General features: G+C 33.7%; 1 protein-coding gene and 1 long non-coding RNA gene across 8 annotated transcripts; one reads left to right on the top strand and one right to left on the bottom strand.

Moving 5' to 3' along the window:
* On the top strand, positions 1-9,705 carry LOC107844477 (the record flags this gene model as incomplete). Of its 7 annotated transcripts, XM_047398623.1 has the most annotated exon segments (16): positions 1-62; positions 142-189; positions 753-1,001; positions 1,108-1,344; positions 2,252-2,358; positions 3,329-3,573; positions 3,840-3,899; positions 3,988-4,055; positions 4,860-5,029; positions 5,128-5,206; positions 6,764-7,019; positions 7,355-7,400; positions 7,574-7,668; positions 8,443-8,699; positions 9,163-9,255; positions 9,348-9,705. In XM_047398623.1, coding segments are annotated over 8 exon segments (828 nt in total). In that variant the 3' UTR covers positions 7,584-7,668; positions 8,443-8,699; positions 9,163-9,255; positions 9,348-9,705.
* Positions 9,706-10,365: 660 nt separating this feature from the next.
* On the bottom strand, positions 10,366-13,411 carry LOC124888161. The gene is made up of 3 exons (XR_007046275.1): positions 11,861-13,411; positions 11,573-11,756; positions 10,366-10,765 (listed from the first exon to the last, which is right to left on the bottom strand). It is a non-coding gene; the product is annotated as an uncharacterized LOC124888161 (long non-coding RNA).
* Between the last annotated feature and the right edge of the window lie 4,765 nt (positions 13,412-18,176).

Raw genomic sequence — 18,176 nt, 5'->3', positions numbered from 1 at the left:
CTGCAGGAAACAAATTTGGAAGGACTGATTCTGGCACAGTAATATTCACTGATATCAACTTGGTGAGATAGCTTACTGGCCCTTCCTGTATTGTTTCATCAATATTTTTGCTTGAACTGTATTGTACATTCTTCTCCCCAGATCAGTGGAATGGAGCAAACAAGATTCTTATTTCAGCAAGCATCAAAGGTACTCCTTATGTTGGTCCTTGGTTTATTAACACAACGTGAAATTTTCCATTCCGCTTCAGTATAGGCCCATCGTTATGTTAATCTTGTGGTGTCATTTTTTCTGTAAATCATGGGGTGTCAAGAAAGTTTCCATGCTGTAAATGTCTGTGCAGAGCCATTGCCAAAGAAGAAAGTCCATTTGGCAGAAATTGTGTGTCTGTATCATAGCTTGGATAAAAGCAAGTAATATATCATTATCTTTCTCAAAAGGAAAAAAAATCTTCCTCAAAAAAAAAAAGAAATTAATATATAGTTATTGGGTTTCATCTGGAACAAATCTCTACTATCTTACATATGGAAGCTTGATTTGTGAACAATATCATGTCCTTTCTCCCCCAATCAAACATTCAAACACTTAAAGAATCCTTAAAAAGAAAAGCAGGGGATGATATCATTACCTGTTTAAGAGAATTGATGGATTTAGGCAGTCAATTGAGTTGAATATTTCACATGTAGTGTTCTATAAATTTGCTAGTCACAGTCTTGTTGAATCTGATGAGTTTGTGCAACTTTCCATGTCAGGTTGGATTTTCACACTCAAATATTCTCTGCACCATCTTCCAACATGCTTGCTTGCGGTTTCCAGATCTTTTGTCACATAATATCATATCAAATCCGTCTAGAAGGAGATCAAAATCTTCATCAGCAACAGAAGCAGTTCTTAAACAACATAAGAAAGTGTATGTCATCTTTGGTGGTGACACCTCTGAACGCCAAGTATCTCTTATAAGCGGAACCAATGTTTGGCTGAATCTAAAAGCATCTGATGATGTAAGTTTTTATGTCTACCAGACTAATGAATATTCTGAACATAAGTTTGTGACTCGGACTGATTCCGTTTTCTTTTTTGATTTCTTGTTTTGGTAATCCATAAAAGACAACCATTGACTATTGGAATTAGATGGGTCTGAATAGTGTGGAATGGATGTAGATGATTCATATAGCCAACTCCAATTGGTTTGGTATTGAGGCATAGTTAGTATATACCTGGTAATCTTTTCTTCACGCAGTTGAAGGGAAATGCGAGGTGTTCCACTTTTCTCTCTGGTAAGTCTCCAACCATTGTGGACTGTGGAGGGTTTACAACTAGAGCAGCCCTCGCATGTTGCCTCAGGTACTGATTTTTCATTTTTAGTATTATTGATTGCTAAATGTCTAATCTTATGGAGGCAAATGAAACTACCAGAAGCTTTGGAAATTTATCTTATTTCAAGTGATGAATTATGAGTTGATCGTTTCAATTAGTTCTTGTTCATGGCTTCCTTTACTAAATTTAGCTCAGCCCTCCTGCTCCAGTGTTGCTGAAATTCCGAGCGCTCCCATGTTAATTTAATCTGTAGAATTGGGGGAAACTAAGGGCTAGACATTGACATTCAAAATCATGCCCGGGTGTGTTATGTCTTGCGACACTCAAAACCGTCTTTACATTGGATGGTTTGGTGTTCTTATGATTCCTGCCATTTTCAAGCAGTGTTAAATTGATTAAGTATTAAAAATATTTTATTTTGGTCTGAGCCCTGAGGTTATCAACAAAAAAGATGTGTCTAAGGCACTTCATTAATTTTTATTCAAGTCTTTTTTTGGGGGAATCCACAGTTGGTGTTTTATGCAGGCACAGGAAATAACATGTCCTTAGTTTTAAGGTCAGCTATATGTGTCAGCAGATAGTGACATAACAATCAGTTTGATTATAAAATTCTGTTAATGTTTCACCCGTCTGTGGGTCCTGTCTATGTGGGACTGTAATCTGTTCCTTCCAGAGGAAATCCAAATGTTAAATTGGTTGCCATCATTTCTTACATGGTATTATATAAATGACCAGATGTGTCAAGTTGGAAGGAAATGACGGAAAAGATCTCTTGGCTTCCGTAATAGTTAGTATGAGAGTACAACTTCCTTGGCTTCTTGTTCGTCAGATGTTGCTTTCTCTCATTTCTTTAGCTGTTCAATTTGTAATATTTTTCCGAAGTTCCCAAATTTGTCCTGCCAATATTATGATGTTGCAATTTTGCTGTCTGCAGCTTGAGGTGACACCGTGCTTGCTTGCCCCTGACATGAGCTATTCTGATGTTTCAGACTCTGCTAATCATGAACTAGATTAGAAGTCTAAGACAGTATGGACATTGCCGTAAGTATATTTTCTACGGCAGTAGAGTACAATTAGATTGTGCATCTTTTGGCCTACTTTACTCATCTTTTTGCTTTTCTTGTCACAACTGCCAGATAAACTTCTTTGTGGTAGAATCCAACTTAGTTCATGCTATGACACTTTAATAGTCCTGTACAAAATTGGACATGCATTTCTAAGCACTTCTATAATTATTTAGTGTTCTTCGTCTTGCATTTATCTTCTGAAATAGAGCCTTATATTTTTCTTTGTAAGAGTTTTTAATAGGTAAATTCGATTTATCAATTTGAAAGAAGAAAACTCGCATCCATCTAAAACCTTTTCTATCCTCTCTCTCCAAATTGTCCACATCACTGCATGAGGGATGATTCTTGAAGACCTGTCACTTCTTTCCCTTCTAGCTTGACGCCATTTCATCAGTTTCTTGCCATTTGCCCAGCTAAATCCTTCTTATGCTAGCATTACTTACTAAAGTTGTGCAACTTGCAGAGCAACATGTCATCCACTTCTTCTGCTGCGTATTTACACATGATACATTAGCTGTATGCAAATGCTTCCTCATTCTTACTTTCTGCCATAATGATTATTCTCCATGCTGCAGCCAACCAAAATCCGTAAATTATGTATTACTTTGGGCTTTTATGGCATCCAGATAACCCCATCGGAAATTCCTTCCTCTTTTGAGAAATGTATCATAATGGACTTGATGGAGAATTTCCATTCTATCCATCTTCTTTACATGTTTTTCCCCGTGTACACTGTTGAAGCTAGTTAGATTTAGTCAGTGAGCTACAAATGAGGGGATAAACATGATTAGACATGAAAGTACTGCTTTATGTGCAGATTGCTGAGTCTTGTTGTAGCATAACCTGGTCTAAAATATGTGAGATAGTTTGGATGTAAGGTTGTCATCCTCCCTAGTCTTGAATTTTATCTTAGTGCATGTCAAACCCTTTTTCTTGGTGTACAGTTATTCCCTTTTGCTGAGACATACTACAGAAGAAGTCCTTGATGCGTGTCTAGAAGCAATTGAACCCAACCGGGCAGCTCTGACGTCTCACTTGCGGAACCTGGTCATGGATGATCTCACGAGAGGTCTGAGAAAGCACAGTTGGTTCAATGGGTTTGATATATCTGATGAATTACCAAAGAAATTTTCCCTGGAGCAGTGGGTCAAGCTAGCTAAGGAATCTCAGGCGACTGTTTTCATTGCAGGTCAATAGATGTATTTATACCTTTTCGGCAACTGTTACAACAGCCTTAGTGTGTGCCTTCTTTTACATATTTTTTTTATTTAGTAATCTGCTACAAAGTTAGTGGATAAAATAAAGTGGCGTATGAATTCAGCTATATATTCATCCCCGTGAGAAAAGAATAGATTATATTCCACGCTGTAACACTCTCCAACTTATGTTATATGTTATCATTTAATTTCTGAAAGTAATGATGACAATTGTGTTCCTATTGCCGTTGACACGGAGGCATTGGAGAAGATGGTACACTTCAATCTTTACTAGAGGCGGAAGGGATTCCCTTTACAGGTTTGTATTGAATGGTACAGTTGAAAGAAAGGAGTGCAAACCAACTAATAATCAGTAAACTGTAGCTGCTTTCTTGCCCTTCTTATAGTAGGTCCTGGCGCCATGTCTTCAAAAACATGTATGGACAAAGTTGCAACCTCTCTTGCTCTACACCATGTGAGTTGACTATTCAGTGTTCACATTTTTAACCGTGAAAGTATCCTTTCTTTGTTCACCCCTCTCATTATTTAATTGTGAATGGAATCAAACATCTCAGTCTATCGTAATTAAAAGAGTTCAGTTAATATTGCATTTAGCTGCAAAACAAGCATGTCATTGGCCACAGTTAACATAAATGTAAGCACATCATATCTTATGCATAGGCACATTATTAATACTTTCTCCCTTTCTATTACCAGGGCAAGTATTTCAATTAAGCTATTGTTCTTAAAGATGAACATTTCTGTTCATATAAAAGTTTTTTGTTTTTTGGTTATGACGTACTTAAAGCAATTGAACTTACATGAGGCACTTTTGTCTCAACCATGTTTTGATTAGTTTAGAAAGATTCCGACACAGGTGTTTAGACAGGCCAGATAAGATGGTCTATTATGATTTTTGTTTAATTCATGGATCAGTTGACCTGAGTTTCTACTCATTGCATGTTCTGTATTTAGTGGAAGCATGAACTTCTATAATTGAGATATGTACAAATTGAACTATTGCGAAGTAGTAAGTAAATGTCAGTTTACCACTACTATATCCCAACTGCGACATTTGAAACCAAGACTTCAAAATCAAGGGCCTCGCTACTTTGTCTAGGGTTCATGCTCGAGTTATTTCTAATTAATTTGAAGTCTCTAATTCAAAACTTCTATCGTTTGGACTTCATTTGCAAGTTACCAATATAGTCAACAAACTGATTTTGCACAAAACCTTTAAATAACTATCCTTAACAACATAAAAATTCTCTCTGGACAGCTGACAGATTTTGGAGTCCTTACAATAAATAAAGATGTGAAGACGAAAAAGGATCTGCTGAAAATGTCCATATCTGATCTCTGGCATGACTTGAAGTCAAAACTTCACTGTGACACTTTGTGTGTTAAACCAGGCAGAGATGGTTGCTCAACTGGCGTGGCCAGATTGTGGTAGGCTTTTGTTCCTCTTCAATTTTGTTCTACTTAAAGAATATTGGATGGAAATCTTAGAAATGCTTCTTGTTTACTTGCCACTCTGCCTTATGCAGCTGCAAGAGAGACCTTGCCTTCTACGTAAATGCACTGCAGGACTGCCTACCTCGTATTCCTCCTAACAGCCTGTCAAAGGTATATGTGGATTTCTCTGTTATTGCTCCTCATCTGCAAAGCTTTTTTTCCCAAGTAATGGCCGATATTTTATTTTCTCAAAAGCATGGTAATCATAGTCGGTTTGTTTAATAGGACCGTGCTTGATTTCATTTTTTTTTTTTTTTTGCTGTAAACCCACAGGTTTTCCATGTGTTTTTTCCTTATTCTGCGTCATTTATTGTATTAGTCATTCCATGATATATATATATATATGTCAATAGCTGTAAGTACCGTAAAATTAGAACAGAGGTAGGAAAACACAAACCATACAGTGTAAGCCTGTAGTATAAAAGTCAAAAAACCTAATACTCTTACATGGCTCCACAAATATTTAATTTCCGTGTGTATTAGTGTAAGCATGTAGACAGTTACCCATTTCAAACAACAGAATAATATCAGATTTGTAGCTGAACCACCTTTTAAGGGCACACACATAAGGTAAAGTAATTCGAGCAATCTTTGCCATGATTATAAATATTAAACTTGCCAAGACAAAGGAAGGCACGAAATTTAACTCTACCCGTCAAGACTATGAAGACAAGAAGGGTTTCATGCCCCGGGCAGAGGATGTTACATGTTGGAAATAAAACATGTCATCCTGGTCTTGAAAATTCAGACAAGGAATTAGGTGTATTTACTGGATCAGAATTACAAGTTTTTTGTTTATTAAAATGGATAACAATTACAACTTTCTCAAAAAATAGATTATAAGAAAACTTTGAGCAGTTACATCCTTGTTGCTCGATTATAATGAGATTTTAGACTTGACACATATTTGTGGCTCTAACTTTTCCATAAACTACTGTCATCAAGGAGATTCAAAACAGTACAAAAAATTCTTAAACAAGTTACCAAGAAATTAGTCCTCTTGGCTATAGCTGCCAATATTAACCATATTTTTGTATTTCGATTTTCGAGCTTTTTCATTTCCCAATTGTTTTGCGAACTTCTCTTACTACCACATATTCGTCTTGTGTGACAGCTTTATTGCTTGATTGGCTTTGTTTTACCATTTTGATGTAATTTAGGAGTTGTTTGTCCATAAGAATTATTCACTTTTTTCTAGAATATTTGTCACTATTTCAAAAGCATGTGAGTTGTTCGGATAATAAGCACCCCTCACTTCCGACCTTGAGGTTGTGTGTTCGAGTCACCAAGGGAGCAAAAAGGTGGGAGGTCCTAGGGAGGGGTAAAAATTAAAAGAAAAATAAAAAAAAATTGGTTATAAAATTTAATTCAACTTGGAGTTGGATTATAAATTTTTTTAGAAGTGCTCCAAACCTGTTTTCCAACTCCATCTTCATAACTTCCAAATAAAATTCTCTCTTCTCTCCTTTGCAAAAAGTAAAACCAAACAGTACTCCATCTTCATAAATTCCAAATAAAGTGAAAAATATTTGAAATCTGTGGCTAAATGCCTACTTAATTCTCGTCAATTACCATTCTGTAGTACTTTTTGCTTTCAACACCGAATAATATGATTTCAGGATACCTTAAAACTATTGTATCATATATTTTTCTTGGTATCTGATGCAGGCACATGGAATGATTGAGATGCCAAACCCTCCTCTGGAGCTCTTAATATTCGAACCTTTTGTTGAGACTGATGACATAGTTGTTGCATCCAAATCCAGTAATGAGAATGCACACAATTTGCTCTGGAAAGGGGATAGTAGATGGGTAGAGGTCACCGTTGGTGTTGTAGGAAAACGTGGATCAATGCGCTCATTGACTCCTAGTGTAACCGTGAAAGAATCTGGAGGCATATTATCACTGGAGGAGAAATTTCAAGGTATCTCTTCATTATAATTGTAGTGTAAGACATATCGCTTCTAGTGATTTGGACTTTCTCATCGTCTTTATGCATGCTCCAATATGTAACACAGTTCTATGCTTGAGTAAAAGTGAAAAGAAAAGATAAGCAGGTAGATGGTCTTGTCCCTAGTTATATCGTTTATTCTGTAGCCATAGGTTCGTAGAGCTTATTGATTCTAGTTGAAATCGTTAATAATAAGCTTTATAGGGATAGTGTGGATTCTTTCCTGACAAATGATAACTAAACATTACATGGTTGTCTATTTAAGTTTTAGGCACGCCTTATACCTTATAAACTTGACATGTCTGTAGGTGGAACTGGCATCAATCTGACTCCTCCACCACCATCTATTATGAGGTTTGTCTTGAAGATTCATATTGTGGAAACTGTACATTAGATATGAGTACCATATTTTTTGTGAATATACATTTCTACTTAAACGAGTTATTTACCTAGACAGAAATTCTTCTGTGTCTCAAAATTACTTACATATCTTCACAAGTACTATATTTCTTTTCCTTCTCAATCAGTAGCGCGTAAAAAGCATATTGGACTTATTGCAAACACTCTACAATTAGAAGGATTTTCGCGTATTGATGCATTTGTTCATGCCGACACTGGTGAGGTATGTTATCACTGAGATTCTTTCAATTGATTGAACAGTAGTGGAAGTGAATTTAATACTTCATAATATCATTAAGGAAAGGTATCTTTTCCATCAAGTTGCGATTCTGATGTGCCTCTTGAGATAATTGTGCCACACTTGTTATGTTAATTCCACGAATGCACAAAAAAACATGGTGAAGAGTTTACATGCGGTTTAGAAGCTGTAGTACACTTCTAATATTCTCAAAGGATGTGTTGGTACACTACTAAAATTCTCAATGTCTTCTCAAAGTACACTACAAAAACCAATTTGTTTTGCTGCTGATAAGTTGATACAAGATTAATATTAGCGGTCGGATTCCCTGTCCAAATTGGCCGTTTGCGGTTGAATTGGTGCCAAAGTAACCATTGTAGAGGCAATATTTATAGTTGAGTTAATTCAGTAGTAGAACTTGAGTAATCAGAACTTAATAAAAGGATTTTTGCAAACTGCAACACTCAACATGCCATATAATTGATAGAATTGCTTTTACTGCAAAATCAAACTAAAAGTGAAATCAGGAAAGGAGGGGTATGCAGATAATATTTCCAGATGTATTATAGAAGTGAATACAGTTCCTGGAATGACACCGTCCACTGTCTTGATTCATCAGGTTTTGTATCTGCCCACTTTTTTCAATGACCGCTTATATTTGCAATTTTGGACCAAGTTTATGCTATTTATAATTAATTACCAACAATTCAAATATGTTGAAACTTTAACGATTGTTATGATCATATTTGTTGTATTTAGGCACTTTCGGAGCAACCGCCCCTGTATCCACAGCATTTTTTCCGCACGTTGCTTGATCTGGCATCAGAGAGATCCATGTGAAGATATTTATGTCACAAGATTTCAGGGTGTTCATGGCTTCATTTCTTTCTATTTGTTCTCCATCCATCATTTTCCTTCCTATGTATGTTAATTCAAGGCTGTTTGTATGGAAGAAGACGATAAATGCAGATGGTTGCCCCTCTGTGCTGCCGATGGTTGTTTTTCAATTTTCACTGGTAATGACGGAATACATATACAGGCCCTTGAAATGTTTCACTTTTCCCGTATAGGCACCTAAATTAAGAAAGGTACCTATTGAACCCTTTACTCCTTCAGAAATGGTTTCAATTGAGCCCAATTCTTCGACGTGGCAGTTTGCGTGTACTCATGCCTGGGAGGTGTGTGAAATGTCATGGAACAAGCTTATGTGTCATCCAACGAATCTTTTATCCTCTTTTTATACCCAATTTCTTTAAAAAAAAAATCCTAATTCCCACTTTCTTCCACTTTTTATACTCAATTCTTAATATCCATCATTTTTGTCTCCTAAATTCTCCTTCTCCTCTTAAATTTCTTTTCAGCCTTTTCTCTTGCTCCGCTTAAACTCTCCTACTCTTATTAATTTCTTCTTCTTACTCGTTTTTAGTAGTAATGTCCAATTCATCTTTTTCATTGTCTTCATCTTCTTCAATTCCAAAGGGAGAGTGTTTATGTGGGGTGAAAGCTGAAATTATGACCTCGTGGACACAACTCAACACTGGTCGGAGATTCTTTTGCTGCAAAACTTCAAAGGTATTCATCTTTTGCTGCTTCATTGGACGAAATGCAATTACTTCGATTAGTGGATGCAATTTTTTAGTTTAATTTTTTCTTTAAACCTGTAGGCGAGAGGTGGATGCAATTACTTTGATTGGTATGATGATGAAATGCCTCCCCAAGCAAAGAGGGCGATGTGGGGTTTATTGGAAAAAGTCAAATCATTTGAAGAAGAGAGGAATCGATCAAGAAAATTTAAAGTGATATCGTTGGAGCGATTGTGATTTTGGCTACATGGAATTTCTTCAAGAAATGTTCTTAGATTTTGGCAAATATTGGCTTAGGTTTCTTATATATGGGACTGTTTTGATTTGGCTAATTCTGAAATATATTAGTTGTACTGGGACTGTTTTGCTTTTGCTTTCTTGTTGTAGTGGGATTATTGTGTATGAAACAATTAAGAAGGAATAAAGATAAGTTGTGAAATGTTACTCTCTTACTATGTTTTGATTTTGCTTTAATGTTGTAATTGGTTTAGTTAGATTACTGTACTCTATTTTTTTAGAGTTCAAATGATTCATTTAAATGATTCAAAGCTGTCAAATGTTTAACACAAAAGGAACCACCATTCAATAATTATATAAAGCACAAGAGCACAAGTGCAACTGATCAACATTTTAAACACAATAATCTACCATTCAACTGCTCAAAATGAGCTCCAATCATACATCAAGTGTTCATCCAAAACTAATCTCAACAGACCACAAAAAATAGTTCATAATCTTCAAAAACCCCTACAAAATACCAAAGTAGCCATACAACTAATCACCAAATTATACATTGTACTAAAAACACAATTAATTCAACAACTTCATATTCCTCCTGGTGCACTAGAACTTTCAAGTTAGCTTCTTTTTTGACTGACTCATACTCTGCAATTAAGAAGTTGTGACAACATTCTTTTCCTTCCACTTCATTCCTCGAGGCTTATAACCAATATCAATATTTGTTTGAGTTGCATCTTTGTAAACACCCGGAGTGACAATTGCTTCACCTCTAGTTTCAGGCTGTATAAAATGAAGTAAAATTAGATTTGTCAAAAGATAATTAAAAATTACATGAATTGAAGTTGTAATTCATACTTACATTTAATGTTTTACTGCCATTCATTTGATCAGTGTAGATACCAAATCCTATTGTCTTAGACCTCTTTTGTCCTACTGATGATGTTGATGCTCCAATGGTCCTTTTTTCCCCAAGTTGCTGTTCCTTTTCCTCTACCTCTACCTCTACCTATACTTCTTCCAGCTAGATACACTCTTATAAATGCTGAGGTATCAACACACATAGAACTGCTGAAGCTTGGTTGTTGGCTGAAACTTTGTGGCATGCTAGAATTTGGTGGTTGGCTGAAGTTTGGTGGCCTGCTAGAGCTTGGTGGCTGGCTGAAGCTTGGTGACCTTCTAGTTCTTGGTGGCTGGCTGAAGCTTGGTGGCCTGCTAGAACTTGCTGCCTGGCTAGAGCTTCGAGGTTGTCCCATTCCATCCTAACAATAAAGGATATTAAATATATATTATAAATATCAGAGTTTAATTATTGAATTAAAAGATATGAGTGCATTACCTGAGCTTTACAGAGAGTTTTGTTATGACCAATTTGATGACATTTGGAGCAAGAATTTTTCAGTCCTTTCTTAGATAGCTTCCCATACTTCTTCTTAGGCTCATTCTCCCCTTTTTTTCTATTCTTTCCTGGTCTGTCAGGCATTGGTCTAGGCTCAGGAGGATCAATCATTACACCACTTATGTTAGGCCACATTTTCATATTAGGTATTGGCTGAAGAAAGTAGTCATAAGCCTTCAAGAATGTATCTTTCTTATACCACTCTTCCACATAAAATTCAGGCTCTATACCTCTATGCTGATAAGTCAATACAGAATGTTGACATGGTATGCCTCTCAATTGCCAACTTCTACAAGTGCAAGTCCTTGCCCTAATATCAACTATATGCCTATAAAGACCATCTAAAATTTCATACCCAATCTATCCATTGAACCTAACTGTGCAATTTCTAGCCATATCTTTGTTTTCTTTAAGTATTACCAAAGCCATATGAGAGACGTCTGAAATTCAGGTATCAACAAACTTCCTCATTTCAACATTTCTATCCATTATCTTGTGTGTAATATCCTCTAACATACTGATTATAGATTTATGTCTAGCAGCTAAAATCCATGAATTAAAAGTCTCATACATATTATTCTCAACAATGTCACATTTAGAATACTCCCTAAAATATGTCCTGCACCATGATTTTTTTCATAATGTAATAAGTCCTTACAAATATCCTTACCAAGTTGACTGAGTTTGCCCATCTCATCCAAAAACTTCACTTCAAAACTGAATTTAGCACACCTCCAAAATTGTTTTCTTCTTTCTTCTCCTCTTCAGATCTGATGCCAATTGGATCAGATGTGTCTTGCACACCACCTCATTTCACAATCTGGTAGCAACTCAAGTATAGTAGGTACAAGACCCTACATCAGCATAAATACAAAATCAAAACACAAAATATATGAACATGAATTGTATAGTAAATAAATAGAAGACATCAAAATTAAAGTTTAAAAAGTAGATTAACCTTTTGCATATCTGACATGACAGTCAGTCCATGTCCAGTGCCTAAGTTCAAATCTTGAATCAAGTGGTTAATGACGAAACTCCAGCTATGTTTTGTCTCTTGATCAACCACTGCCCAGGCTATTGGATACATTTGATTATTTTCATTTCTCCCAAGTGCAACTAAAAATTCACCCTTGCAAGAACCTTTCAAAAAATAACTATCTAACCCAATAATTTTTCTGCACCCTGCCAGCCAGCCTCTCTTTAATGCATCAAAGCACAAATAAAAATAAACAAATAGATTTTTTTCAAGTTGAGACTCTCTATCTATCCTCACCCAACAAGAACTGCTAGGATTAGTATATTTTATCATGTCTGCATAGTCACACAACCTTGAAAATTTCATCTTTCAATCACCCAAGAATTCTTTAATGATTCCATGTTTCTTCTTGCTACAAACAGTTTTTCCTACATACAAACTCAATTTTTTTCTCATCAATTCCTAAATTTCCCACAGTTTTATATAAGGTTGTAAAGTTATTTTATCCTTGAACTTGCTTGCAATAAACTTAGATGTGCACAATTTTTTTTTGTAGTAGTGCATACATGTACAAGATAGTAGTGCTTGACAACAAAGTTACCAGAATGCTTATCAATACTAGCAAACAACAATCATTTACATTTCTTGTCCTTACACCTAACTCTAGATCTATGTTTCTCATTAGGCTTAAGCTTCAATCTAACTTTGTATTCCATAGCATACTCAGCCACAACCTTTCTAAATTGCTTAGCATTTTCAAATATCATACCAAGCTCAAATATAGCCACAACACAATCAAGATCAAATCTTACCTTTTTACTTTTCCTTAGACAGCTTTAGGTTCCAGTCCTTCAGCACTGTCATCACTATCAACTTCTGAGCTATCTATATACTCCTCATCTCCACCTAATCTTCCACTGTATCTAGCAGCCTTTTTCCTTCCAATATCTTTAAATCCCCTATCAACACCTGCTGATCCAATTTTTATTTCTTTATTTTGGACAGGTTTATTTTGTTTCATACAGTTTCTCCTTTGATTTCTAAGAGTTCGTAACTCTTCACCAACCTTAGAATCATCATCTTCTGGTATATTAAACTCTTGAGAATCAGCACTACTATCAAGATCTGTTTCAGCCCCTTCTAGATCTGAGAGTTCATCTGCACCAGATTCTATATCTATGTTGTCAGTTTGGGTAGGTTCCTCATGTAACCCTTCAACATTAATATCATGAACTGTTGATATGTTCTCACCCACATTATAATTTTCACCAACCACTTACTATTTTAATCACCTACTGTACCACAAAGAAAATCAGATGGGACCCCATCTTCTACCACTTCTACCTCATCCACAACATGGTTCACATACAAGTCTAAAAAGTCCCCATCTTCTAGATCTTCAACAAGACTTACCAAAGTCAAGTCATTTTCTACTTCAGTAAAGACTTTCTTTTTAGGGTCTTTAAAGTAGAACCCACCAACAGTCATATACCCAAATTCTTTAGTATAATAAAGCAACTCGAATATAGAAAAGTGGTCCTTATCCATACTTACATATTCCACCTCACTTTATCCTATGTAGCGTGGACCATATTCTTCATCATAAACAAACTTGCCATCGTGGTGAAAACGAGTTGTAATAATAATATTAGCCATCAGATTTTTGATACAAAACCCCAAAAATACCTAACAAATTATGAATAGTAAAAATTTTAAAAAAATCCTAGATTTTTTTTGATATTTCCAAACTACCATTACTAATGTAATATACTAACAAAGAACTAATAAACCATTTACAACAACAATACATGACAAAAATGTGACAATATTGACATTTGAAATATACCTGAGTGCGATTCAAACACAAAACAACAACAATTCTTGAGATCCAACTCCAGATTCTTTGCAACCAGTAAAGAAATATTGAAATTAGTGTCAAACTTGAACTAATCACTAAAAAATACTACGTAACTTTTCATTATACAACAGACGAAGCATAAATTAATAGTATTAGGAGTGAAATCGCGATTTTAGGGTTTATAATAGATTTGGGGATAGGTATGAGGGATTTGACGTTATAAGGGGGGAAATGAAGTGGAAATTATATTTATGTATTAATTAAAAGAAAAGGTGAGGTGTAAAATATAATTGGTTATAATTAGTCAAAATTTACACGTAGGCAGCAACTACATACACGCGCTTAACATGTTAAAAAAGAAGGCTTTAAAAAGGTGCCACGTCGGATAATTGGGCTCAATTGAAACCATTTGTGAAGGGGTAAAGGGTTCAATAGGTATCTGTCTTAGTTGAGGTGTCTATACGGGAAAAGTGAAATAGTTAAGGGGCCTATATATGTATTTAGCCACTGGTAATCCTTTTCTTTTACTATGTAATGTTTGTTTCATTTCTCAATGCAACTTCCTTTTATTCACCTTTTTCTGACCACATTGAAAGTACCAGTATGCAGCTCTATCAGACTAACGACCCAAAACTTCTTGGTAAAAACTATACGTACTAAAAAGTATAGAAAGTTTCAACTTTTCTTTTGTCAACATGATTAAAAAACATCTTTTAATATTAGTAAAAAATTATATCATTTGACTTCAAAAAAAGAAAATATGTCAATTATTTTGAGATATTATTTTGAGATGGAGGAGTACTTGTTATTAATGGAGTTCGGAACCAAAATATGCCATTAAACTAAAAAAAGTATCAAAATATGTCAGGTATATCACAGGTAACCATAATATGCTTAACTCTCTTTTTAAGAGAGTTATGTGAATTTCATTTAACGAAATTTGCTAAACAGAGTTAAATTCTGAAAAAGTGTATAACTCTATTTTTAAGAGAGTTATGTATTTTTTTTTACATAACTCACTTTTATAGTGAGTTATGCATTTTTTTTCTACATAACTCGATTAAAAAGTGAGTTATTAAAGTGAGTTATATAATAAAAGTTACGCCACTCACTTTTTTTTTTTACATAAATATAATAAAAATTATATAATTCACTTTATATAAACTTACATATTATATGAATAATCAATTTATCTTTTTAAAGTTTCAATTTTAAAAAGAAGGTCAACTAATACAAAATGGGAGAGTAAAACTCACTGATTATGTGAGTTATTCAAATATTAAATAAAGTAAAAAAAAAGAGTTATCTAGTGAATATAACTCTTAAAATATATGTGATAAATGCATAACTTTATTAGTGATATGAAATATGAATATAGTGCTAAAAATATATGAGTTATGCAAAAAGTTGTCGTGTTCATAAAAAATGTTTGTCAGTCATAAAAAATACTATTAGAAGAAGTGTAAAATTCACACAAAAAAATGAGTTACCCTTCTTATTTTTTTTAACTTATTTTATATTCGAATAACTCACATAATCAGTGAGTTTTCCTCTCTTCATTTTGTATTAGTTGGTCTTCTTTTTAAAATTAAAACTTTATAAAGGTAAATTGATTGTTCACTAATATGTAAGTTTTTATAAAGTGCTTTGTATACTTTTTATTATATTTATGTAGAAAAAAAAAAGTGGATGACGTAACTTTTGTTATATAACTCACTTTTTAAGTGAGTTATGTGAAAAAAAATGCATAACTCTCTTGAAAAGAGAGTTATGCACTTTTCCAGAATTTAACTCCGTTTAGCAAATTTCGTTAAATGAAATTTACATAAGTTACCTTTTATATACATGGCATATTTTTTTTTTTTTAAATTTCATGATATATTTTGATTCTGAACTCTTATTCTATGGTTCACTCAAATGACACTTAGTCGTGCTCATTCACACTTTTGCTTCTATTTAATGTTGGTATGTAATTTTTGTCCTTCATGACAAACAATATTTTCACGGCAAAATTTATATTTTGCATCATAATATCTTACAAGTTACTCTTCACGTAACTTTAGTTTCTAAAACGACTAGACATAAGATCTGTTGCGAGTGCCAAAAATTAAAGACAGTTTTGCTTTTGCAAACCGAGGTCTCGCCTTTGTGGATGTTTGGCGCTATTAATCAATAATTGTGATTTGAAGGGTTAATAATCAAATTTTAAATATAATTTGTACATATAATTTCTTAACACCTAACGCTTAATGATCCTTGATGCAAAACTTAAGTTCATGATAAATTACTTTTAATGCAACTATTCAACCTTTGAAATTTCTTTTAAAGTGTGTTAATGCAATATATGTTGTTAATACTCCCTCCGTTTCATTTTATTTGTCTTAAATTTTTTAATTTGATTTCTCATTTTACTTATTATTTTTTATTAATTAAGATAAGGTAATTTTTTTTTCTTTTTTACCCTTAGTATTTATTGTTTTTTTTTTCAAATTAAAATATAAACATCATTTAATAAGAATATTATAATAAAATAATTATATTATTAATTATTTTTCTTATTATGCAATATCAAATAAGGACGAATAAAATGGGACAGAGAAAATAGTAAATTAGCACCTTTTGGTCGGCAGTTCTTCTTAGCTTTCTTCGGTGGTCCAAAGCAGTCCATTATAAAATGTAAAATATTAGCTGCAACCATTAATAATTCTGACTTTACATACAGAGCCAGAAGAGGGGTGGGGGAAGTCTAATTAAAATAGTTGAAAGTGAGTCGTAATATTTGAATTGTACGACGAGTTGGATGATGGACATCTAATTCCAATATAATATGTGTTATTCGTGCAAGTAAGTTAAATCCTTTTTTCGTCCGTAAAAAACGAGACTAGTCTTCCTCCTCCTACCTGAATAAAGTAGTGGGGGGCTTTCTCGTGTTAAAAAATTTCCCTAACAAAACGCAATAAAGATCTCTCTTCATCAAAAAGTTGATAACAAAATATTGATTTACTAGGCTCAAAAAACATAAAAATGTCAAAATGGACGCTTAATTTCAATCAACAGAAATTTATTCGTGCAACTCAGTTAAATATCATGATAAATGAATAAGTGAGTTAGGTGCATTTACCGTCTAGTGAAAAGTATTAAGGCCAGTCTTCCTCCTCCTCCCTGAATGAAAAAGTAGTGGACACCGAACACTGGACACCGGACACTTCTCATCTAAAAATCTCTTTTGGTTGCATTTTCCCAGAGAGATTAATGACAAAATGTTGATTTGACTGTGCCCGAGAAGAAAGAAATGTCAAAACCTAATCTTGGATTTGAGGAAAACAAAAAATACTAGTAGCCACTGAAATCACAAAGCTTTTCCTAGACTTCCCATAGCTTGAACTAAAATCAATAAGTCATATCTCCACCAAAATCTCTCCTTTTTTTAGTTTTTTCTTTTATCTTCGAGTAATATCGATCAATTTTATAAAGGATGTGAGATATTTTAGCTTTGAATCTTAAAAATGAAATTAATTTTTTTTAAAAAGTGTTTTACCTTTAAAATGAGATGTTTGGACTGAAATTCAAATTAAATGGGCACTATAACGATTACTAAGAGACCGTTCGGCCATAAAAATTATTTTTTTTCTTTTTCAATTTTTTTTCACTTTATTAAAGTTGGAGTGTTTGACCATGAAAATTTCGAAAATAATTTTGGTGTTGGATTTTGAAAAGTGAAAACAACTTTTTGTTGTTTCCACAATTTTCCATTTCCAATTTCAACTTTCATTATTAGTACATATAACCCTAATCTTTAAATTTTTACACAAACCCCTCTTATAACTACAACCAACCACCAAGAAAAAAATAAAAACAAATGCGTAAGTACTATTTTTTCTTGCGTCATCACTTTGGGCTAAATTTGCTTAGAAAGAAGTGTTGAGGATTAAATTATATTTTTGACAATTATTTTACATTTATTCTCGAGTGCTATTTTCTTCGTTAATGCAAACTTGGTTTGAGAAATGAAAGTGTTTATATATAAGAATCACATTTGGCTATATGTTAGTAGGTAAATTAGTTAGTTGGTGATTTTGATAGTTTATAAAAGTTGGGGGCATAAAATCATATTTAAATTTATTTATTTTCAAAAATCTAAAAAATTCTTTTAAAAAAGGCATGGTCAAACACAAATTTAACTCCAACTTTAAAATTTTTTAGTTTTCATGAGCAAACACATGCTAAAACATTAGGTGAAAACAAACAAACTATATAGGGTACGTAGTGAAAACAACCAACCACTGGTGTCCAATATTTTGTCGAATGAGATAAATGTCATTTACGCTAGAATTTTAAAAAGAAAAAGAGACTTGGCCAATGAATTAAAGCTTCTGTGTGTCTTATGGATAGTGGAAGTGTGAACTAAGATATAAAATCTTTCATATCAATAATTTA

Source organism: Capsicum annuum, chromosome 10, assembly GCF_002878395.1.
Source record: "Capsicum annuum cultivar UCD-10X-F1 chromosome 10, UCD10Xv1.1, whole genome shotgun sequence".
NCBI lineage: Eukaryota > Viridiplantae > Streptophyta > Magnoliopsida > Solanales > Solanaceae > Capsicum > Capsicum annuum.
The sequence above is the reverse complement of the archived record's forward strand: the minus strand, read 5'-3'. Positions and strand labels throughout refer to the sequence as shown.